The sequence below is a fragment of the Thamnophis elegans genome, chromosome 5, assembly GCF_009769535.1.
Source record: "Thamnophis elegans isolate rThaEle1 chromosome 5, rThaEle1.pri, whole genome shotgun sequence".
NCBI lineage: Eukaryota > Metazoa > Chordata > Lepidosauria > Squamata > Colubridae > Thamnophis > Thamnophis elegans.
In genome coordinates, this window is record NC_045545.1 from 74,098,004 (window position 1) to 74,115,975 (window position 17,972).

General features: G+C 39.8%; 1 protein-coding gene across 1 annotated transcript in view; it reads left to right on the plus strand.

Moving 5' to 3' along the window:
* SRC (SRC proto-oncogene, non-receptor tyrosine kinase) overlaps nucleotides 1-17,972 on the plus strand; it is a 111,640-nt gene that overhangs the window by 50,823 nt on the left and 42,845 nt on the right. The window contains exons 2-3 of the mRNA XM_032218245.1: nucleotides 15,058-15,303; nucleotides 16,488-16,587. Coding sequence (XP_032074136.1) covers nucleotides 15,066-15,303; nucleotides 16,488-16,587 — 338 coding nt within the window. The 5' untranslated portion in view covers nucleotides 15,058-15,065. The remainder of the gene's footprint in view (nucleotides 1-15,057; nucleotides 15,304-16,487; nucleotides 16,588-17,972) is intronic.

The window sequence follows — 17,972 nt, forward strand, 5'->3', positions numbered from 1 at the left end:
TAAAAGTGTTATATAATATCAGTATCACTTAACAACGGTCCTGCTTAGCAACCAAAATGTTGGCTCAGAAAGTCTAGCTTTTGAAGCACGCAAATCTTAAAGCTATTGTTACAATACCCTCGCACCCCTAACCCTTTAGAAAAAAAACCTCTGGGGTCTTCAAACCTGACAGCTTTAAGACTTGTGGACTTCAACTCCCAGAATTCTTCCTCCAGTCATATTGGCTCAGAAACTCTGGCCGTGAAGCATGCAAGTCTTAAAGCTGTCAAGTTACAAGACCCTTGCACCCCTAACCCTTTAGAAAAAAAACCTCTGGGGTCTTCAAACCTGACAGCTTTAAGACTTATGGACTTCAACTCCCAGAATTCTTCCTCCAGTCATATTGGCTCAGAAACTCTGGCAGTGAAGCATGCAAGTCTTAAAGCTGTCAAGTTACAAGATCCTTGCACCCATAACCCTTTAGGGAAAAAAAACACAGGGATCTTCAAAGCTGACAGCTTAAGACTGTGGACTTCAACTCCCAGAATTCCTCCTCCAGTCATGTGGCGGCGACATCATCTGCTCCATCTTCGGGTTTTTTCACAGGGGCAGGGCTGCCGCTGAAGATGCCAATGAGCCTCCCCCCCACCAGAATAACTCCTGCCGCCTCCCCCTCCTCCTCCAAGAGGACCACCACATTTGCTGCCCAGCGCTGCAGCCGAGGTGAAGCCACCAAAGCTCCCGCAGGCGCCCCCGCCCATGGCAGCGGCGGCGGTGCCTGCCTCCCCCTCTGCTCGGAACACCTCACCTAAGCAGGGATGCTGGTGGGAGCTTTGGCGGCTTCACCTCAGCCGCAGCGTTGGGCGGCAAATCCGGCAGTGCTGTTGGGGGAGGAGGAGGCAGCAGAAGATATTCCGTTCGAGCAGAAAGCAGGGCAAGGGATGGGAGGAAAGGAAAGAGCCTGAAGCGCCCGAAGCGATGGGCTTCCGGAAGGCGGAAAACAGGAGGGGGGAGATACCGGCAGGTCAGGCGTCCAGGAGAGCCATCTCGGTGCCGCCGAGGGGGGGGACGCCAGGTGCTGGGCTGCCTCTGACTCGCCCTCTCCATGGCTCCCCAGGGCTGCAGCAAACCAAGCAACAAAGCGAGCTAGAAGGACCGCCGTTTTTTTTTAATATCTCTCCCAGTCTGGGGAAGTCCTTTGTGGGCGGCCAGTTCTAGCCGCCTGCAAAGGACTTCCCCACGTTTGCTTTGATAGAAATCTCTGCGCGGCAATTAAAAACCTCTGCGCGGAAGTTTCGTGCCACGTGCGCGGCCGCGCACCCGCGCACCTTAGAGGGAACAGTGCCCTCCTGCTGTTCTAAGGGAACGTTTTAATTGCTTTAAGGAAACAATGGCTAAACCAAACTATGCCAGGTTGAAAAAAATCTCTCTGGAAAATTAGCAGTATAAAGGTATACATTATAAATCACCATTTTGCTTCTTTCCAAATTAGTTGGGTCTCAACATTTATTGGCAGAAAGTAAATCTCTAATGGCAGAAAGTGAAGAGGAACTGAAGAGCCTCTTGATGCGGGTGAAGAAGGAGAGCGCAAAAGTTGGCTTGAAATTCAACATTAAGAAAACTAAGATCATGGCATCCAGCCCTCTCAATTCCTGGCAAATAGATGGGGAAGAAATGGAGATAGTGACAGGTTTTATTTTCCTGGGCTCCAAGATCACCTCAGTTGGGGACTGCAACCAAGAAATTAAAAGAAGCTGGCTCCTGGGGAGGAAAGCTATTGCAAATCTAGACAGCATACTAAAAAGCAAAGACATCACCCTGCCAACAAAAGTGCGTATAGTCAAGGCTATGGTTTTCCCAGTTGCAATGCATGGCTGTGAAAGTTGGACCATAAGAAAGGCTGAGTGCCAAAGAATTGAGGTCTTTGAACTATGGTGCTGGAGAAGATCCCTATGAGTCCCTTGGACTGCAAGGAGAGCAAAACAGTCAGTCATAGAGGAGATCAATCCTGACTGCTCTTTAGAAGGCCAGATCCTGAAGATGAAACTCCAATACTTTGGCCACCTAATGAGAAGGGAAGACTCACTGGAGAAGTGCCTAATGCTGGGAAAGATTGAGGGCCAAAGATGAATGGGACGACAGAGAATGAGGTAGTTGGATGGAGTCACTGGAGCAATAGGCGTGAGCTTAAATCGACTCAAGAGGATGGTATAGGAAGGCCTGGAGGAACGTCGTCCATGAGGTCGCAATGGGTTGAACACGACAGCAACAACATTTATTAAGCCAAGCAAGAATGGTTAATAATTTTTTAAAAATAGATGCTGCAGTCCAACACATCCATTTCTTATTCCTTTATATTGGTTGCAGATCCAAGGCAAAAGTGTTTGGCTATGAAAAAAATGCTACACATTCTTTGGGGGTTGGGGTGTCATTGTTTTTTATTGGGGTTTTATTCCTGTAAGATGCCCGGAGCCACCAAAAGTAAGTTGGGTAGGCATATAATTTTTTTAAAAAAAATAAATAAAATTAATTTGCGAGTCTTAAAAGACTTTCTATACTTCTTGTTATTTTTAAAAAAATCCCAAAATGGAATGCTGAATTTAGGGACAAAGCAAAATAAAAACAAGATAAATAAATTTTAAAAAGTCTATTGAAATAGAATGGTTAGAGAAAACTGCAGTTATGAAAAACAACAACATAGAAACTGGGTTTTTAAGAAATGCCTATAACACTTCATCCTTGTAACCTTCTGAGAAAGTGGAACTTGGACTTTGAAGAATCAGGATAGAAAGAGCACTGAAGCTTTTGTGCTTTGATGTTGAAGAAGATTCTTGACAAACTGTGGATAGCCAAGGGAAAAAAACAAACAAATAGATCATCAAATCAACCCAGTGTTCTCACTTAAAGCCCAAAAGCCCAGGTTCAAATTGCCAGACTTAGAACATTTTATATGCAAATCTAACTCTCTGGAGAAGTCTAGAATATTGGGAAAGATAGAAGAAAAGAGATGAAGAAAACAACAATAGAAAGGTATATAGCAGTGTTGGTGAAGCTTTTCGGCACTGAGTGCTGAAACGGGAGCGTGCGCATCAATGTTCCCTCTAATTTTTTTTCAGGGTGAGCGGAAAAGTATAGTGTTTGAGCGGCACAGTTTCATGCCTGAGCACCTAAGAGAGCAACAGTTTGAACTTCTGTCTCGTCTGCTGGACATTTGTGCAACATTCCAAGCGCCAAGCACCAATTGTGAGCGAGGTTTCAGCCTGATGAATGCCAGGCATGAAAATGTGCTACTCAAACACTATACTTTTCCGCTCACCCTGAAAAAAAAAGACTTCTGCTCAGCTTTTAGATTGTTAGACTGGCTAGAGAGAGACATGGCACCAACAGGTCCTGGGTCCTGGCATTTTGCAGGCAACCTGTCCTCTCACATTCCTTTGGAATGCAACCCATCACATTTGAATTAGATTTTGCCAATTATCCTATTAAAAGATAATCCTATTATTCTAAAATATGACTAACTCGATATTAAAAATGTAAATATTTAATGCTGATAAATAATAGCAGTAATTGTTATTTAGTATGATTAAAATCAGTATTGATATATCAATATATCTATCAAAATTGACAATAAACACTAAAATAACAATACAAATATATAATGTGGAATATAAATGTAATAAATATAATATATAAATACAACATAAATGTAATAAAATAATTTATCATGAAACTCTCCCCCTTTAAAGTAATAAGATCAATTAAATAGTCTAGCAAGTTTGGACAATATGCTATATGTTATGTTACTTAAGAATATATATGCCTCAGAATCAGATACAACATCCACATCATTTCCAACTGAGTCAATAAAATGATATGCCATGCCAAAACTATTTTAAATAAAGATATGAAATTAATCAAGTATTGCATTTATTTTTCAAAATGAATGTAGAATTTTTTTTTATTATTTAAGTTTTGTACCCTATCTTTTCTAACTAACGTTAACTTTAAAAAGATGTTACATCAGACTACAATACAAGTAATTAAATGAAGACTAAAATAAGTGTTTTGGCATATTGAGCTTTTTATATTTCTTTCTAATATTGCTTCCTTAGTTGAGAACTTCCTCTCTCTCTCTCTCTCTCTCTCTCTCTCTCTCACACACACACACACACAGACACGTGTTCTTTGGGGGGGGGTTGAATTACTTTGCCTCACTGCGCAAAGTCGGCTCAGCATGTGTTCGGCCCCTGCTTACGCTGAATCAAATCTGCAGCCGGCGGGACCATTTCAAAGCCGCCAGTCCTCTTGCTCCTTCTCCTTCACCGGCAAAGCAGTGGCGGTGGTGCCTCCCCCTCCGCTCGGAGCACCTCAGCTGGGCTCTGGGTTATCCCTGCCATCGCCTCCACCTCCGCCGCTTTCCTACTAGCTCCCGCGGCCTCAAAAGCACGGCAGAGGAGGAAGGGGGAGGGATAACGCGGGGGCCAGCTCAGGTGCTCCGCGTGGAGAGAGAGGCACCACTGCCACGGGCGGCTCATCAAAACAAGTCTGGGGAGGTCCTTTGCAGGCGGCCAGTTCTAGCTGCCTGCAAAGGACTTCCCCACGTTTGCTTTGGTAGAAAGCTCTGCGCGGCAGTTAGAAATCTCTGCGCGGAGGTTTCTAGCGACGTGCGCTGCCGCGCAGGCGCGCACCTTAGAGGGAACAGTGGTGCGCATGTGGGGGAGCGCTGGAAACCAAAAGAGCAACCACCCAGCATGCTCACGCTGGAGCGCTGGAGACCAGAAGAGCAGTTCCCCGCCAGGAAGCTGAGCTTCCTATTTCCGGTATGTGTACACGTGTGAGAAGACCAGCTGGCCAGCATACATGTGCATGCCAAATACCAGAAGTTCAGCTTCCCAGCATGCACATGCACACTGGGAGCTGTTCTTCCGGTTTCCAACACTCCCACATGTACAAAGGCTAGCTGGAACTCAGAAGAGCAACAGGTGACAGCTGGTGTGCCCAGAGAGATGGCTCTGCATGCCACTTCCGGCATGCATGCCATAAGTTTGCCATCATGGGTCTATAGGCTCAATTACAGCAGGGAGGGATGTATTTTGGAAAACTTGAAAAACCAAGTTGGAGGCAGATAATCCTGGAGAAAATCTTCCTATGTAGTTGCTAAGAACTGACACCAACCCATAATCACATAATCAACATTATAAAAGTGTTACGTATTCAACTCTGTTCGACGCCGTGCCATAGGCGGGAGCCGCCCTGGATAATGATTGTCTAAGCCATCTGACAGCAGGGTATTTAAGGAGCTATCAGATGGGGAAACCTCCGTTTTGTTCATTCATAGTTTAAAGCAGTTGCGGTTAACTAGCGATATTAATAAAGCATTTGAACTAAAACTGTTCCGCCTCATTTGTCCACACCCACCTCCAATGTTCACAATATTGAACACTGGCAACGAAGGTGGGATGTTGGGACAGAGGAAGTAGAATAGAGAGAATCGGGAATTAGGTGCATTAGAGATATGATTTCCTCAGAGGCGAAATTAACAGTTACATCTCCTCAGAAGATTAGCAATGGCTGCCCTCCTGGCATTCACTCCTTTTAATCCCAATACAGGGATACCTTGCCTGTAGTCTTATCTTGCGATGCTTCCCCCTATGGGGTGGGGGTGTTGCTAAATCATTTGTTGCCTGATGGGCGCAAATCTCCTACAGCTTTTTATTCAAGAACATTAGCAACGACTAAACACAATTATAGCCACTTGGATAAAGAGGCGCTGGCTATAGTGGCTGGAGTAAAAAGATTTCACAACTACCTTTATGGCCGACATTTCCACAAGGATTCACAGCATTGTCTTGCCCTCCCTGAAATATGAAAAGTAATCATATTAACTACTAATTTACTAAAAATAATGTTATTTAAATCTACTAATTTACTAAAAATAATTGACACTATTGAAGATGAGATATGAAAAGTAATCATATTAACTACTAATTTACTAAAAATGATGTTATTTAAATCTACCAAATTTAGTGGAGATATTATCTTGACCTTTCTATTTCTTTGTTCTGGCCGGGTTTCTTTCTAAAGCGAAGCATCTGATACAGTAATCAAAGGCCATGCATTACCATCAACTCTATCTCCAATTGTAGAATATCTCTTTTTATTAATGTAAATAAATTCAGAGGTTAGAATAATTTAATACAGCATTTATAGTCTGTTTTTGCAGGTGAAGTAATAAAAATGTATTTGAACTGCATTTCAAATTGAAATTAAAAATTCTAATAATAATTAATCTCTTTCCTAGCTGTAGGTATATCACTAAAAAAGAAAAGGTTCAGTCTATGGTCGCAAGATGTCCTTTATTCAAAGTCAAATACAATGTCATAAATCCAGAAAAAGGGCTGGGCTTATGCAATCATTAGTTGAAACACTTAATTCAAACAGCTTACCTTCGTACAGCACACTTATTTTTGAGTACAATTATAAAACATCCTTTCTTAAAATGCTGTTAGTCAAATGCTACTTATTTTCCTAATCAAATACCACTTTAAAATGTGGGGAAATATTTAGAAAAAATATATGGCCCAGTAAAATAAAGCAAGCTACAGTTCACAGCCACCACATAAGCTTACACTGTTTTTTTTAAAAATACGTGAGACTACAATTCTCCTTGACACCCATGTGTACAATTGTCCTGAAGAATCTGCTACTTATTTGCTCGCTTTGAAGTATTTATTCCACAGGGGTGGGTTTTGTTTATTTGTTTGGTGATTCAATCTGGAAATCATCTGTGCAGAGCCTTTTAGCATCCTGTCATTGAATTAGCGATGTGTGGTGGGATGGAGTTCTGGCAAAAAGATGATTGAATAATGGGGGATATAGTTGAAGACTTAGAAATCATTTATCTGGACCTGGTGTTTAACTGTTCAAATAACTGTACACAAATCACATGAGGTGTTAATACCACTTTATAATGCCTTGGTAAGGCCACACTTGGAATACTGCATTCATTTTTGGTTGCCACGATATAGAAAAAATGTGGAGACTCTAGAAAGAGTGCAGAAAAGGGCAACAAAGATGATTAGGGGACTGGAGACTAAAACATATAAAGAAAGGTTGCAGGAACTGGGTATCTTTAGTTTAGTGAAAAGGAGGACTAGGGGAGACATGGTAGCAGTGTTCCAATATCTCAGGAGTTGCCACAAAGAAGAGGAAGTCAAACTATCCTCCAAGGCACCTGAGGGTAGAAGCAATGGGTGGAAACTAATCAAGGAGAGAAGAAACTTAGAACTGAGGAGAAATTTCCTGACAGTTAGAACAATTAATCAGTGGAGCAGCTTGCCTCCAGAAATTGTGAATGCCCAAACACTGGAAGTCTTTAAGAAGATGTTGGATAGCCATTTGTCTGAAGTGGTGTAGGGTTTCCTGCCTAGGCAGGGGGTTGGACTAGAAGACCTCCAAGTTCCTTACCAACTCTGCTATTGTATTGTATTGTGTTGTGTATAAATGTTGTTCTGACAAATGTCCTTTAGACACTATTTCTTCCCCAGTGTGTGTCGCTTTCCTCAGCCTGTTACCTTCTAGAGATATTGAACTTATCTTCCTGCCTGCATGGCTGTTGGCTGCATGGCTGAGGGATTCCATCTGGATGGCACCAATTCTGGGAAATCTATTTTAAAATCATCTTTTGTTGTCCCTTCTTTGCAATCTGCAGATCAGACTCTTTTGCTACCATGCCTTCTGGAACCTGTAAACCCATCAGTAGCCTTGGCTCCTAAAGTCCAGGTGGCTTTAGTGTTCCCATTTAATTGTGGCGTTATCTGCCATATTTTGTTGGCTCCTACTCTCTTATCCTTCGGAAGAGACTGCAGGAAACAACCTAGGAAAACATACAGTAGTTCCAGAAACAGTATTTTATATAAAGAAAATACAATGCAATGTCCTAAGTTTCCTAAACAAGCACATTTTTTCCCCACAGTATAAATCTTGTGTTAAGTTTCAGTTATTTTGATCAATACATTGATATATTGATCATAATAATCAAGCCGTGGTGGCACAGTGGTTGAAATACAGTATTGCAGGCTAACTCTGCCTACAGCCAGAAGTCTGATCCTGATTGAGCTCAAGGTTGACTTAGCCTTCCATCTTACTGAGGTTGGTAAAATGAGGACCCAGATTGTTGGGGGCAATGTGCTGATGTTATAAACTGCTCAGAGAGTGATGTAAAGCACTATGGAAATAGTATAAGGTCTAAGTGCTATTGCTATAGATATACCAATATAACAGAAAACAGCATACAGGATTCATTCTGTGTCAAAAAAAAAGAAAGAAAGAAATGTCAAATTTAGGCTCAGATAAAGTGTCCTTTCTTTCCTTGTTGACTAGAAGTTCTCTATGTTCAGGCTTAATCACTGCCCATTTTCTTGATTGTGTATCAGAGAAGGTTTATGATAGCTCCCAGCCTATTAGGAAGCTTTACAATATCCATCTTTAAGAATACTGCAATTGTTTGGGGTTATTAGCAATCTTAGCAATACTCTCTATGCAAAATATATTGTACCCTAGTGCCCTCCTGATATTTTGAACTTTTATTCCCAACTAGCCTAACGGCAAAACATTTTGGAGTTAAAAACTCACAAGGGTACCTATTTGGAATAGGTTGCTCTATGACAATTCAGATTTTAGATTTGTTCCCCTACAACTAAAGTATGCTTACTGAACTAAGAGCTTTAGGGTCAGATATCGTTAGATAAGCTAGTGACTGTTTATAAAAGGAAGATGGGCACCTGTCTCTGAATCTTTCTCAGAAAATTTCAGATAAGAGAAAATGTAGGGCTGATCTATTTGGGTATTCATTTTCAGTTGAAGGCTGGATTAACCTTCTGCTTTAACCAGTTCTGAGTTTGTATCATTTTCCAGAAGTCCTGTAAGGTAGATGAATGGAGATGAATACAGGTAGTCCTCCAGTTACAACAGTTCATTTAGTGACCAAAGTTACAACAGCACTGAAAAAAGTGACTTAAGACCATTTTTCACACTTACAACCATTGCAGCATTCCCATGTCACATGGTCAAAATTCAGATGATTGGCAACTGGTTCATGTTTATGACCGTTGTGGCATCCCAGGATGTTGTGATCACCTTTTGGGACCTTTGTGACAAGCAAAGTCCATAAGGAAGCCAATTCCACTTAACACCCATGTTGCTAACATAACAAATGCAGTGATTCACTTAACATCTGAGGCAAAAAAGTAGTAAAATGGGGCAAACCCACTTAACAAATATTTCACTTAACAACATACACTTTGGGCTCAGTTGTGGTCATAACTTGAGGACTACCTGTATCGTTAAGGCAAGCTGTTGTTTTTAGCTTCTTTTAATAATGTAGCCTATCCCCAAGAAAGAAGAACTTAATTGGATCCAATTTGTTTTATGATTTGAAAGCATTGTTGTTGGTAATAAATCAATTATTTTATCTAATATGGTTCGAGAAAGAGAAAACCATGGGTATTCTGGCCACTTTAATTCTTTTCTCATTTCTCCTGGGCGTTGGTGAAAAGAAACAGACTAAAAAGAGTCATAATTGCAGTGCTTAACTGCAGAGGAACTGAAACAAATAATGAATGGTTTTATGTTTAAAATAACATAGCCAGAGGAAAGATTCAAATCAAATCTTTCTAATTTATAACCATGTTGTTGATTGCAGTTTCAAAAAGTGTGCTGATTTTATTGACTCTCTCCTCTGGTTTCCCATGAAGTGGGTAAATGTTTGTGTGTTTGGAAGGCGGGAGGAACTCAAGGAAGACAATTTCTTACATGGAAAAATGTTGTTTTAATTAGAAATAGCTAACTGCTCATAATGATTGTCAGAGCTAACCTCCTAGTGACAAATCCATATCAAATAAAATGATTCCTTTCAAATACAGCAGGACCTACCACCTCTACACCCACCTAAATAAACAAATAAAGCTTAAATATTTGAGTTCCTCTTCCTTTAATACTGTATATAGCAGTGATGGCGAACCTTTTTGACACTGAGTGCTGAAAAGGTTGCGCGGAAACATCGCTCATGCACACACAGACTTGTTGGGATCTCGCTCCGGAAAATCCAAACTTCTGGGTTCTAACACACATGTGCACCCAACAAGCAGCTGGCTGGCACGCATGCGCACACCGGGTTTTGGCACTGCTGCGCACGTGAAGGACAGCTGATCAACACACGCACATGCATGCCAGAAGCCTAGAAAACAAACAAGCAATGCCACGCGTGCCAGGCCATTTTGGGCATGTGTGCGATAGGTTCTCCATCACAGGTATATAGCTACTTGAAGAGCTATAGTGCTTTCACTAACTCTTATAAAAGACACAACTGTGAGGAATGTAACTAGTAAAACACACAGTGGGGGAGGGGAATTCTGTGGCAAGTTAACACCCAGGCAATTTTGCCTATTTTTTTCCCAACAGCAGCCAGGCAAAAGCTTTGGGAGAGTCTATAAAAAAAATTAAGGCAGAAGATCTACCTTATTCTTCATCTTGTAGGCTTATCAAGAATGAATGTGCTTAAGGAGTCTTTTCAACTCTGATTCTTTGTAGGGCACAATTTTGTGCAAGAATTAATGCACAAATTTTACCCCCCACATTAAAAACGCTGGCTTCACTAGATTTCCTTTTGTTTTTATTTCTCCCTGTCAGGATGACCTTGTGGGTTCTAGATAAAATGGCATTATTTCTTTATCAAAGACTTTGCTGCATAAACTGGGTTGATAGCCATGGGCTACTAACAACCTTCACCTCCTTTTCTTGTCCTACTGACTTAGAGAAGTGGAGCGGAGAATTGTCCCTTCTTCATGCATGAAAGGTCACAAAAGCAGTCAGCCTCCTCCTCCTCCTCCTCATTCTGTCAGTGATTTACAAATGTGGTGTGTATATGTAAGGAGCTTATGCTCTATCCTTTAATTCTAGTGTTAACATGGTCTTTTCAGAGAGAATTGGCAACTGTTTTAAAACTGATGAAAGAGGCATTGAAGAAAGTTGGCATTGTTACGACTTTCCTAGATTTATTTTGTTGTGCATGTCTTCTTCCAAGGATAGTTGTTTTGTATTATTTTTCCAAGGAAGAGATCTCAAAATATGATACTTCTATAATCCTATTTTCATAGTCAGAAATTGGAAAGTCTTCTGTTATTCACACACACACACACACACACACACACACACACAGAGAGAGAGAGAGAGAGAGAGAGAGAGAGAGAGAGAGAGAGAGAACACATACAGTATACATTTATTGATGCTGTCATTGATGGAAGGTCGAGAAGGAAGAGTCCATCAGAATAATCTGTTAGGAAATATTGGATATTGCTTATAGCAGCATTAGGGATAAATTGTTCTGAATGAAGGCAAATATGTATATGACACAGGATAATGTTGAAGATCCAATCTTGATTGGTGCAAGATCAGAGGTTTAGGATTCTGAACTTTCTGAATCTACCAGCTCCCCTGCATGGATTGTTCCTGTGACATTGTAGGACAGATGGGGAGGAAGCCCATAGATTGTAAGAATACAAGTGTTCAGATGAGAACTCGTTGGTAGCCTCACATTGCAATGAACAAGGGCATACATTCCATTTCACAGCTATTAAGATTGTTGGCCGAGAAGGTACAAAAATAGCCAGGGAAATGATTGAAGTCTGGGAAGCAGGGCCCTTGTCAGTCAACAGGAGTTTGGTTTACTACCAGCTTATCAGGTACTTAGGAGCTAAAGATTTGGAGAACAAGGAAAAAGCAACTTAATAACAGGCCATCAACACACCCCAATCAAAAACTAAATGCCATTCACAACGAGGCAGCACATAAATACTACAGATAAATAATTCAAATCACACATTCTGACGAGAGAGAAGTTCCCTGAGGATGCGCTCTAGCATGAGTCTGAAAGCTCAGAAGACTAAACCTCTGGTCCCTGTGACCGACCCAGATTGGATCCTGCATGAATTATTCCTTTTCACTAACATAATTTGTATACTGCTTTAAACAGAACTTTGCTCATTTTCGTTACGTTTAAAATATCTTCACAACTTCAGAACACAGTTAAAGTATCACTTGAATGGCAAAGTGCACAATTAACAAAAAGATAAAGTGCTAAAAATACCTTGAGGAGGACTGGAAGCAAGCTTTACAACAACTCCAAGAAGTAAATGATTAGAGGCTTGGGACTGAGAGCAACAGGAAGAAATAAATGCAGTCATAGTTACAAATTTGTTTGATTCTGAAGCCCACTGAAAAATCTATCTAATCAGACTCTGATTGCAGTCCTACATTTATTTCAAGGAAGATTCTCAGTCATCCAGGTCATGATTGTCTAAAAGGTGCTTTTTCAAAAGGCCACTGGACTTTTTTTCCTGAAGACATTTAGCTTCTCATCCAAGAAGCTTCATCGGAGGATGGGGAGGATGAAAGGATTAGTTCTGACAGAATCGCAGTGGGAGTGAGGAGGGAGTGAAAGGATTCTATTTTTTAGCAGTCATCTGAAATATAGAACTTAATATTTACTTGTTTTCTCCTTATCTGAACAATTCTCATTTTTTATAGAATTTGGGAGTTGAATAGAGTCCAGCTTTTGGGGAAAGAGAGTTACATGACTAATTACTGATAACGCTCACTGATGTCCTAAATCTAGACAGCAAATTGGAAATTTTCTAGGAGTTAAACCAATGTTCCTCGTTAGTCTATAATATTCCGTTATAAAGATGAATGCATGAAATGACATAGGGGAGGCTATTTTACAAAACATTCCACCCTTTCAGACATTCATCAAGTGCTGTGGGGACACATTCATGCCTGACCAAAACTAGGGATTCACCACAGAAAGTGCAGGGTGGAGTCATTTAATTTCTCTTAATATTTAGCTAGAGGTAAAATGTGATGCCATATTACTGATTCTTCCAACAATGGCTAGGTTTACTAAACAAATCCCATTATTGCTTGCTTGTAAATGCAGTTAAAATAATACAATATTGCCCATGTTTTTTTTAATATAGAGTTCATACTGAAGGCCTTACTATTAGGGCAGAAAACATCTAACTCATTGCAATAGTCATCTTGTCCTTTTGCAGCCCTTCCCTTTGAAGACTACCAGTTTGGACTTGTCCTCATTAGTAAAATCAGCTTCAGGAAAGGCTCCATTATTATGCCATGTCAAATCAGTGAGAAAGGAGACTTTGAGATAGCAGGCTACTTTCAAAAGCACTTCATCTCACTTTGTTTAAAAACAGGCAAGCACAAGGAGAAGAGGAATCCTCCTCTCCAGTCAAACATTCATGTTTGATTCACATCACCAGCAAACCAGGTGTGAAATCAATTGCAAGGTCATTAAACAAAGGGAAGATAGATTTTAAAAGTGCTTTTAAAGCATATACCTTGGAATATATAAAGAACCTAGAATGGCTGCATTCACAGAACCATGCTTAATCAGATCAGCAAAAAGCCTAGTGATTTAATTCTTCAGTATACTATAACTAAGCTTGTTTAACTTGAATCTTATTATGTGTGTGGCTTAGCCTGATGTGCAAATCCAGGACTTTGATTAGGCAATGATTCAATGTATTATGTAAATCTAGAAAATTCAGTGCCCTAGTTAAGTGTGTTGTGCATACTTAGCCAACACAAAAAGATAGAGAAACAGGATCAGAAATGCACAACGTATATTTAGGGCAGTTGTTAGCATGGAAATTCTTGTGTGATTGGGAAGGAGTCTCTAATAAAAGAACTAAAGGATCCTTGTGTACAATGTCCCCTCCACATGAAGGTTCTTCCACCAAAACCATCTATTGGAATAATGGGGTATAGATTGCATGTTGTTTTTATCATCTTTGTCAATCCTTCATCTCAAAAGTGTATGACTGAATGTATGACTTTGTTTTATGTTATTGTTTATTTAACCATGGTTTGTTCAATAAACCAATTGGTTTGCTTCTCACATTACATTCCAACCATGCAATCTGCAATTTGCAAAGGATTATGTATAGGTTCAATCATCATGCTAAGCCAAGTAGAAACAAACAAACAAGCCTTGGAATGGCTTGATTGATGTTTGAACTCGGCCTATGAATTAGGTCACTACTCAAAATGCTTAGGGATGTCTTCAAAGCCTATATATATATATGTGTATGTATATGTATATGTACATGTATGTATATAACACAATGAAAAATGGACATGATTTCTTGGTGATGTTCATTCTTGCATCATTAGAAAAGGCATAGCTCTTATTTGATTTGTAGCCTTAGATATTATGATGTGGTTTGGGACAATATGTTAGATTTAATTTGCTGCTATCTTGGGACGAGGGCATAATTCTTGTCTTTTGTTCTTTGGCGGAACCGATGTGACAATTACAGCACTGTTCTTTTTGTTACTGTGTATATTTCAACCAAAATCCTTGAAAACATGTCAGGAAGTGGTCGAACTCACCCCTTGTTACAGTACTACATAGGCAAATGTGGTTCAGCAACAACCCTCTGGGAAAGATGCTTTGAATAATATGCTCAGTCAGGCCTAAGCCTGAACTTACTTTAAGCTTTTATCCAGAGCAGCTGAGCTTTAGGGCATATATAGATTATGAAGCTAAATGGACCGTATGATTATGCTGGCCAAGTTTTGAAAATCCAAAGGAAGATTTAAGTTCCTTCTTCTTGTCCTTGAAACCCTTTTCTTTACTATTGGAGCTGAAATTAAAGCCTAGAAAATCAAGGAGGACCTGGTTATTTCAGTCAGCGTTTGTAAGGATCTATTCATGGAATAACAGGTAGCTTCTGCTTTTGTGTTTTGAGGCTAAGCAATAAGTCCAAAGCTAGAGACAGTAACCAGAATAAAAGCTTTCCCATGTCTATTCAGGTTGCTCTGAACAAATAATTGGCAGAACAGAGTATGGTTCCTTTAAAGCAGCCACTTCATCCTAATGGCTTAATTTTTGACCTGATCATCCAACAAGTCAGAAAACCTGTTGCATCTTCCAGAATTGAAGAACCTACCATCCATAGCAAAAAAATATAATATTGCCTTTGCTGTCTTCTTCTCTTGCAGCTTGGACCATGGGGAGCAGTAAAAGTAAACCCAAAGACCCTAGCCAACGGAGACGCAGTTTGGACTCCACAGAAAATATACATGGCAGCTGCTCTACCTCTCAAACTCCCAGCAAGAACACTGTTCCAGAAACTCATCGTACCCCTAGTCGGTTATTTGGAAATACAGCTACAGAACCAAAGCTCTTTGGGGGATCAAATACATCAGATATGGTCACTTCTCCTCAGCGCTGTGGCGCTTTAGCTGGTCAGTATGTTTTCTGTCACAGGAGGAACTTTCAAACGAGAACTATTTTGGTCATCTGAAATATATTTCTTTTATGTCTAAAACTGAGGGTTAGGATTAAGAGGATGCAGTGATCAAAAGTTCACACAATTTGCTTATTAGGGCTGGGCAAGCCAACACAATTTGTGGCTTGGTTATATCAGATAAAGCAAGACTATATCATGGGAGTCGGGGGGAGGGGCCAAGATGCGCTTCCTTAGTGCCTCCAACTGTGGCAAACCCATTCTCTTTTCCCTGTTTTGGTGGAAATGTCTTCTGTGCAGATGCCAGCATGAACAGAGGACAATTGAAACCAGTGAAGCAGCTGTTTCGATGTACAGTAGTGCACTGGATCTACTCTAGTGCCTGGAAGAAGAACGATGTTCATTTTGTGGAACTGCATCAAAGGGTTTCTTTGTTGATGGCTGAATTAAAGTGAAGAGCACTTTCAAGGCTTCCCCACGGTTTCTTCAATTAACCCAGTTTCTAAGCTTTCGTGCAATAGTAAATTATAAATTACGCACACAGCCTGGATACATATTACATAATGACTGCATTAGCACAGTTCACTGAGATATTAGGTAGCCAAGATACTGATTTAATATGAGGCCAATCTCTTCATTCAGTGTGTTGTGCAAATATAGCCAACCACATGTTTTTAATTTTTGTGCTTGCATATCTTTCATATCTCCAATGATTTGAAGTTCCAAACTCAAAATAAGAAGCATTTTCTTGACCAGAAGAGCTGTTAAGCTCATCTCCTGTTAAGCTCCTCTCCTGCTCCATTACTAGAGCTCGCCTTGGACAAGAATTTGGTCTAGAAAACCTTCAAGGGCCTTTCCAGTCTTATGAGTCTATAATATAAAATTGTGAAGACATTAGAATTACATACAATATTTAAACCATTGCCAAAAATTCTTATTGAATAATGACTACGTTGGAAGGAGAAACAGAATATTCCATTTGCTCATGAATATCTATATGTTTTATTATCTAGAAAAGGAGGGTTATCAAATACACAGAAATGGTCCCTGTACAGATAGAGCTGAATGTACTCAAAATGCTTTCAAAAAAAGATTCAATATATTCACTACATAGCCTTTCATAATACAATAACAATGCTGATTAATTTCTTGTGTTTATTGTGTGAATGTATGTTTTTCCAGGTGGAGTCACAACATTTGTGGCTCTCTATGATTATGAATCACGGACAGAATCAGATCTTTCTTTCAAAAAAGGAGAACGCCTCCAAATCCTCAACAACACGTAAGTACTTTTTGTCACTATAAGAACTTTTGTATTTGATACAGGTGTTGAGCCAGATTTTTGTACCGAAATGCCACAGTGGTTCAAATGTAAAGCTTCTTTCTCTCTAAAATATTATGTTGGAAGTATTTATTGTAATCTACAGCATGGGTGTTAAAAAGAAAGCAATTCTAAGATAGTTTCTGAAGCAATTTTCAAATCCATTGGAATTGGTAATCTTTGTAATAGATCTTGCTGAGTTAACTTTTTGTTATCCAGCTTAAATTCATCTGGAATTCAGCAACTGGAGATTTTTTAAAAATGGTGGATCATCTATATATCTTCTGATGCTGCTAACTACAGTCTTAGTCTTCCTGGTCCAGGGTGAGGGATGCTGAGAATTATAACTGGATGATTTGGAAAGAGCCAGGTTGTCCATCCCAATTTATGCTAATAGACATTTTAACACAGAAAAAAAATGTTCTAAGGAGTATTCTCTCTAGATACTTAAAAAAAAACTAAAAACAAATGAAGTCAAATTAAAAGAATGGGCATTGCCACATGCAGCTGGTATACTATAAAGTATGCTAGAACTGTCAGGCTCAACACTTTACAATTAAACAGATTTCTGGGCTTGTAGTCTGATAGTATTTGGAAAGTGCCAAGTTGGTGAAGGCTGACCTAAAATCACCATGAAGATAGGCAGGATAAAAATTGAAGAGGATACAGTTTATTTAAAACATGTTATGACCAATTACTGGTATCATTTGCTATTTAATTGAACAGGTAGATACAGACTTTTCAGGGCAGATGTTGGTCCCTCCTTCTGGTTCCTTGTTGGAAATATTTCTCATTCATTATTCCCCTGTCTAAACATTTCATCTGCCTTTGTAACCTATCTGAACATCTGCTTGAAGCCTTCCTCCTTTCTTTCTTAAAGTTACTTTGAACAACAAGAGATGTTTATGAAAGACAATAGGTTAATTCCCCTTTTTCCTTCTCTCTTGTAAAGAGAGCATTGTAGCCAGTGTTATACTTCTCTGTTTTAAGTGCTGTGTTGCAGTTCTTTCCACAATGTCCACATTGAGAGTTACTAGGATATTAGTTAATAGCCAAAATTTATCCAGATTGGATGTTTGGTTTGTTATTATTGTATGAAGATGATTAGTAGCACTGAATTAAGAAGGAATGAAGCTAAAGAATGGGAGAACTAAAGTAGGCAGTGAATTCTCATTTAGTGAACAGCTTTAAGCAAAATTTGGCCAGATATTTAGTGGGAATGTTTTAATTTCAATTAGCACACTGAATGGAAGAATAGAAATGGCCCATATGCTCTCTCCAACTTTAAAATTTTGAAACAGATTTTGCTATCCTATGTTAATATAAGAGTCCCTTGACCTAAGCAG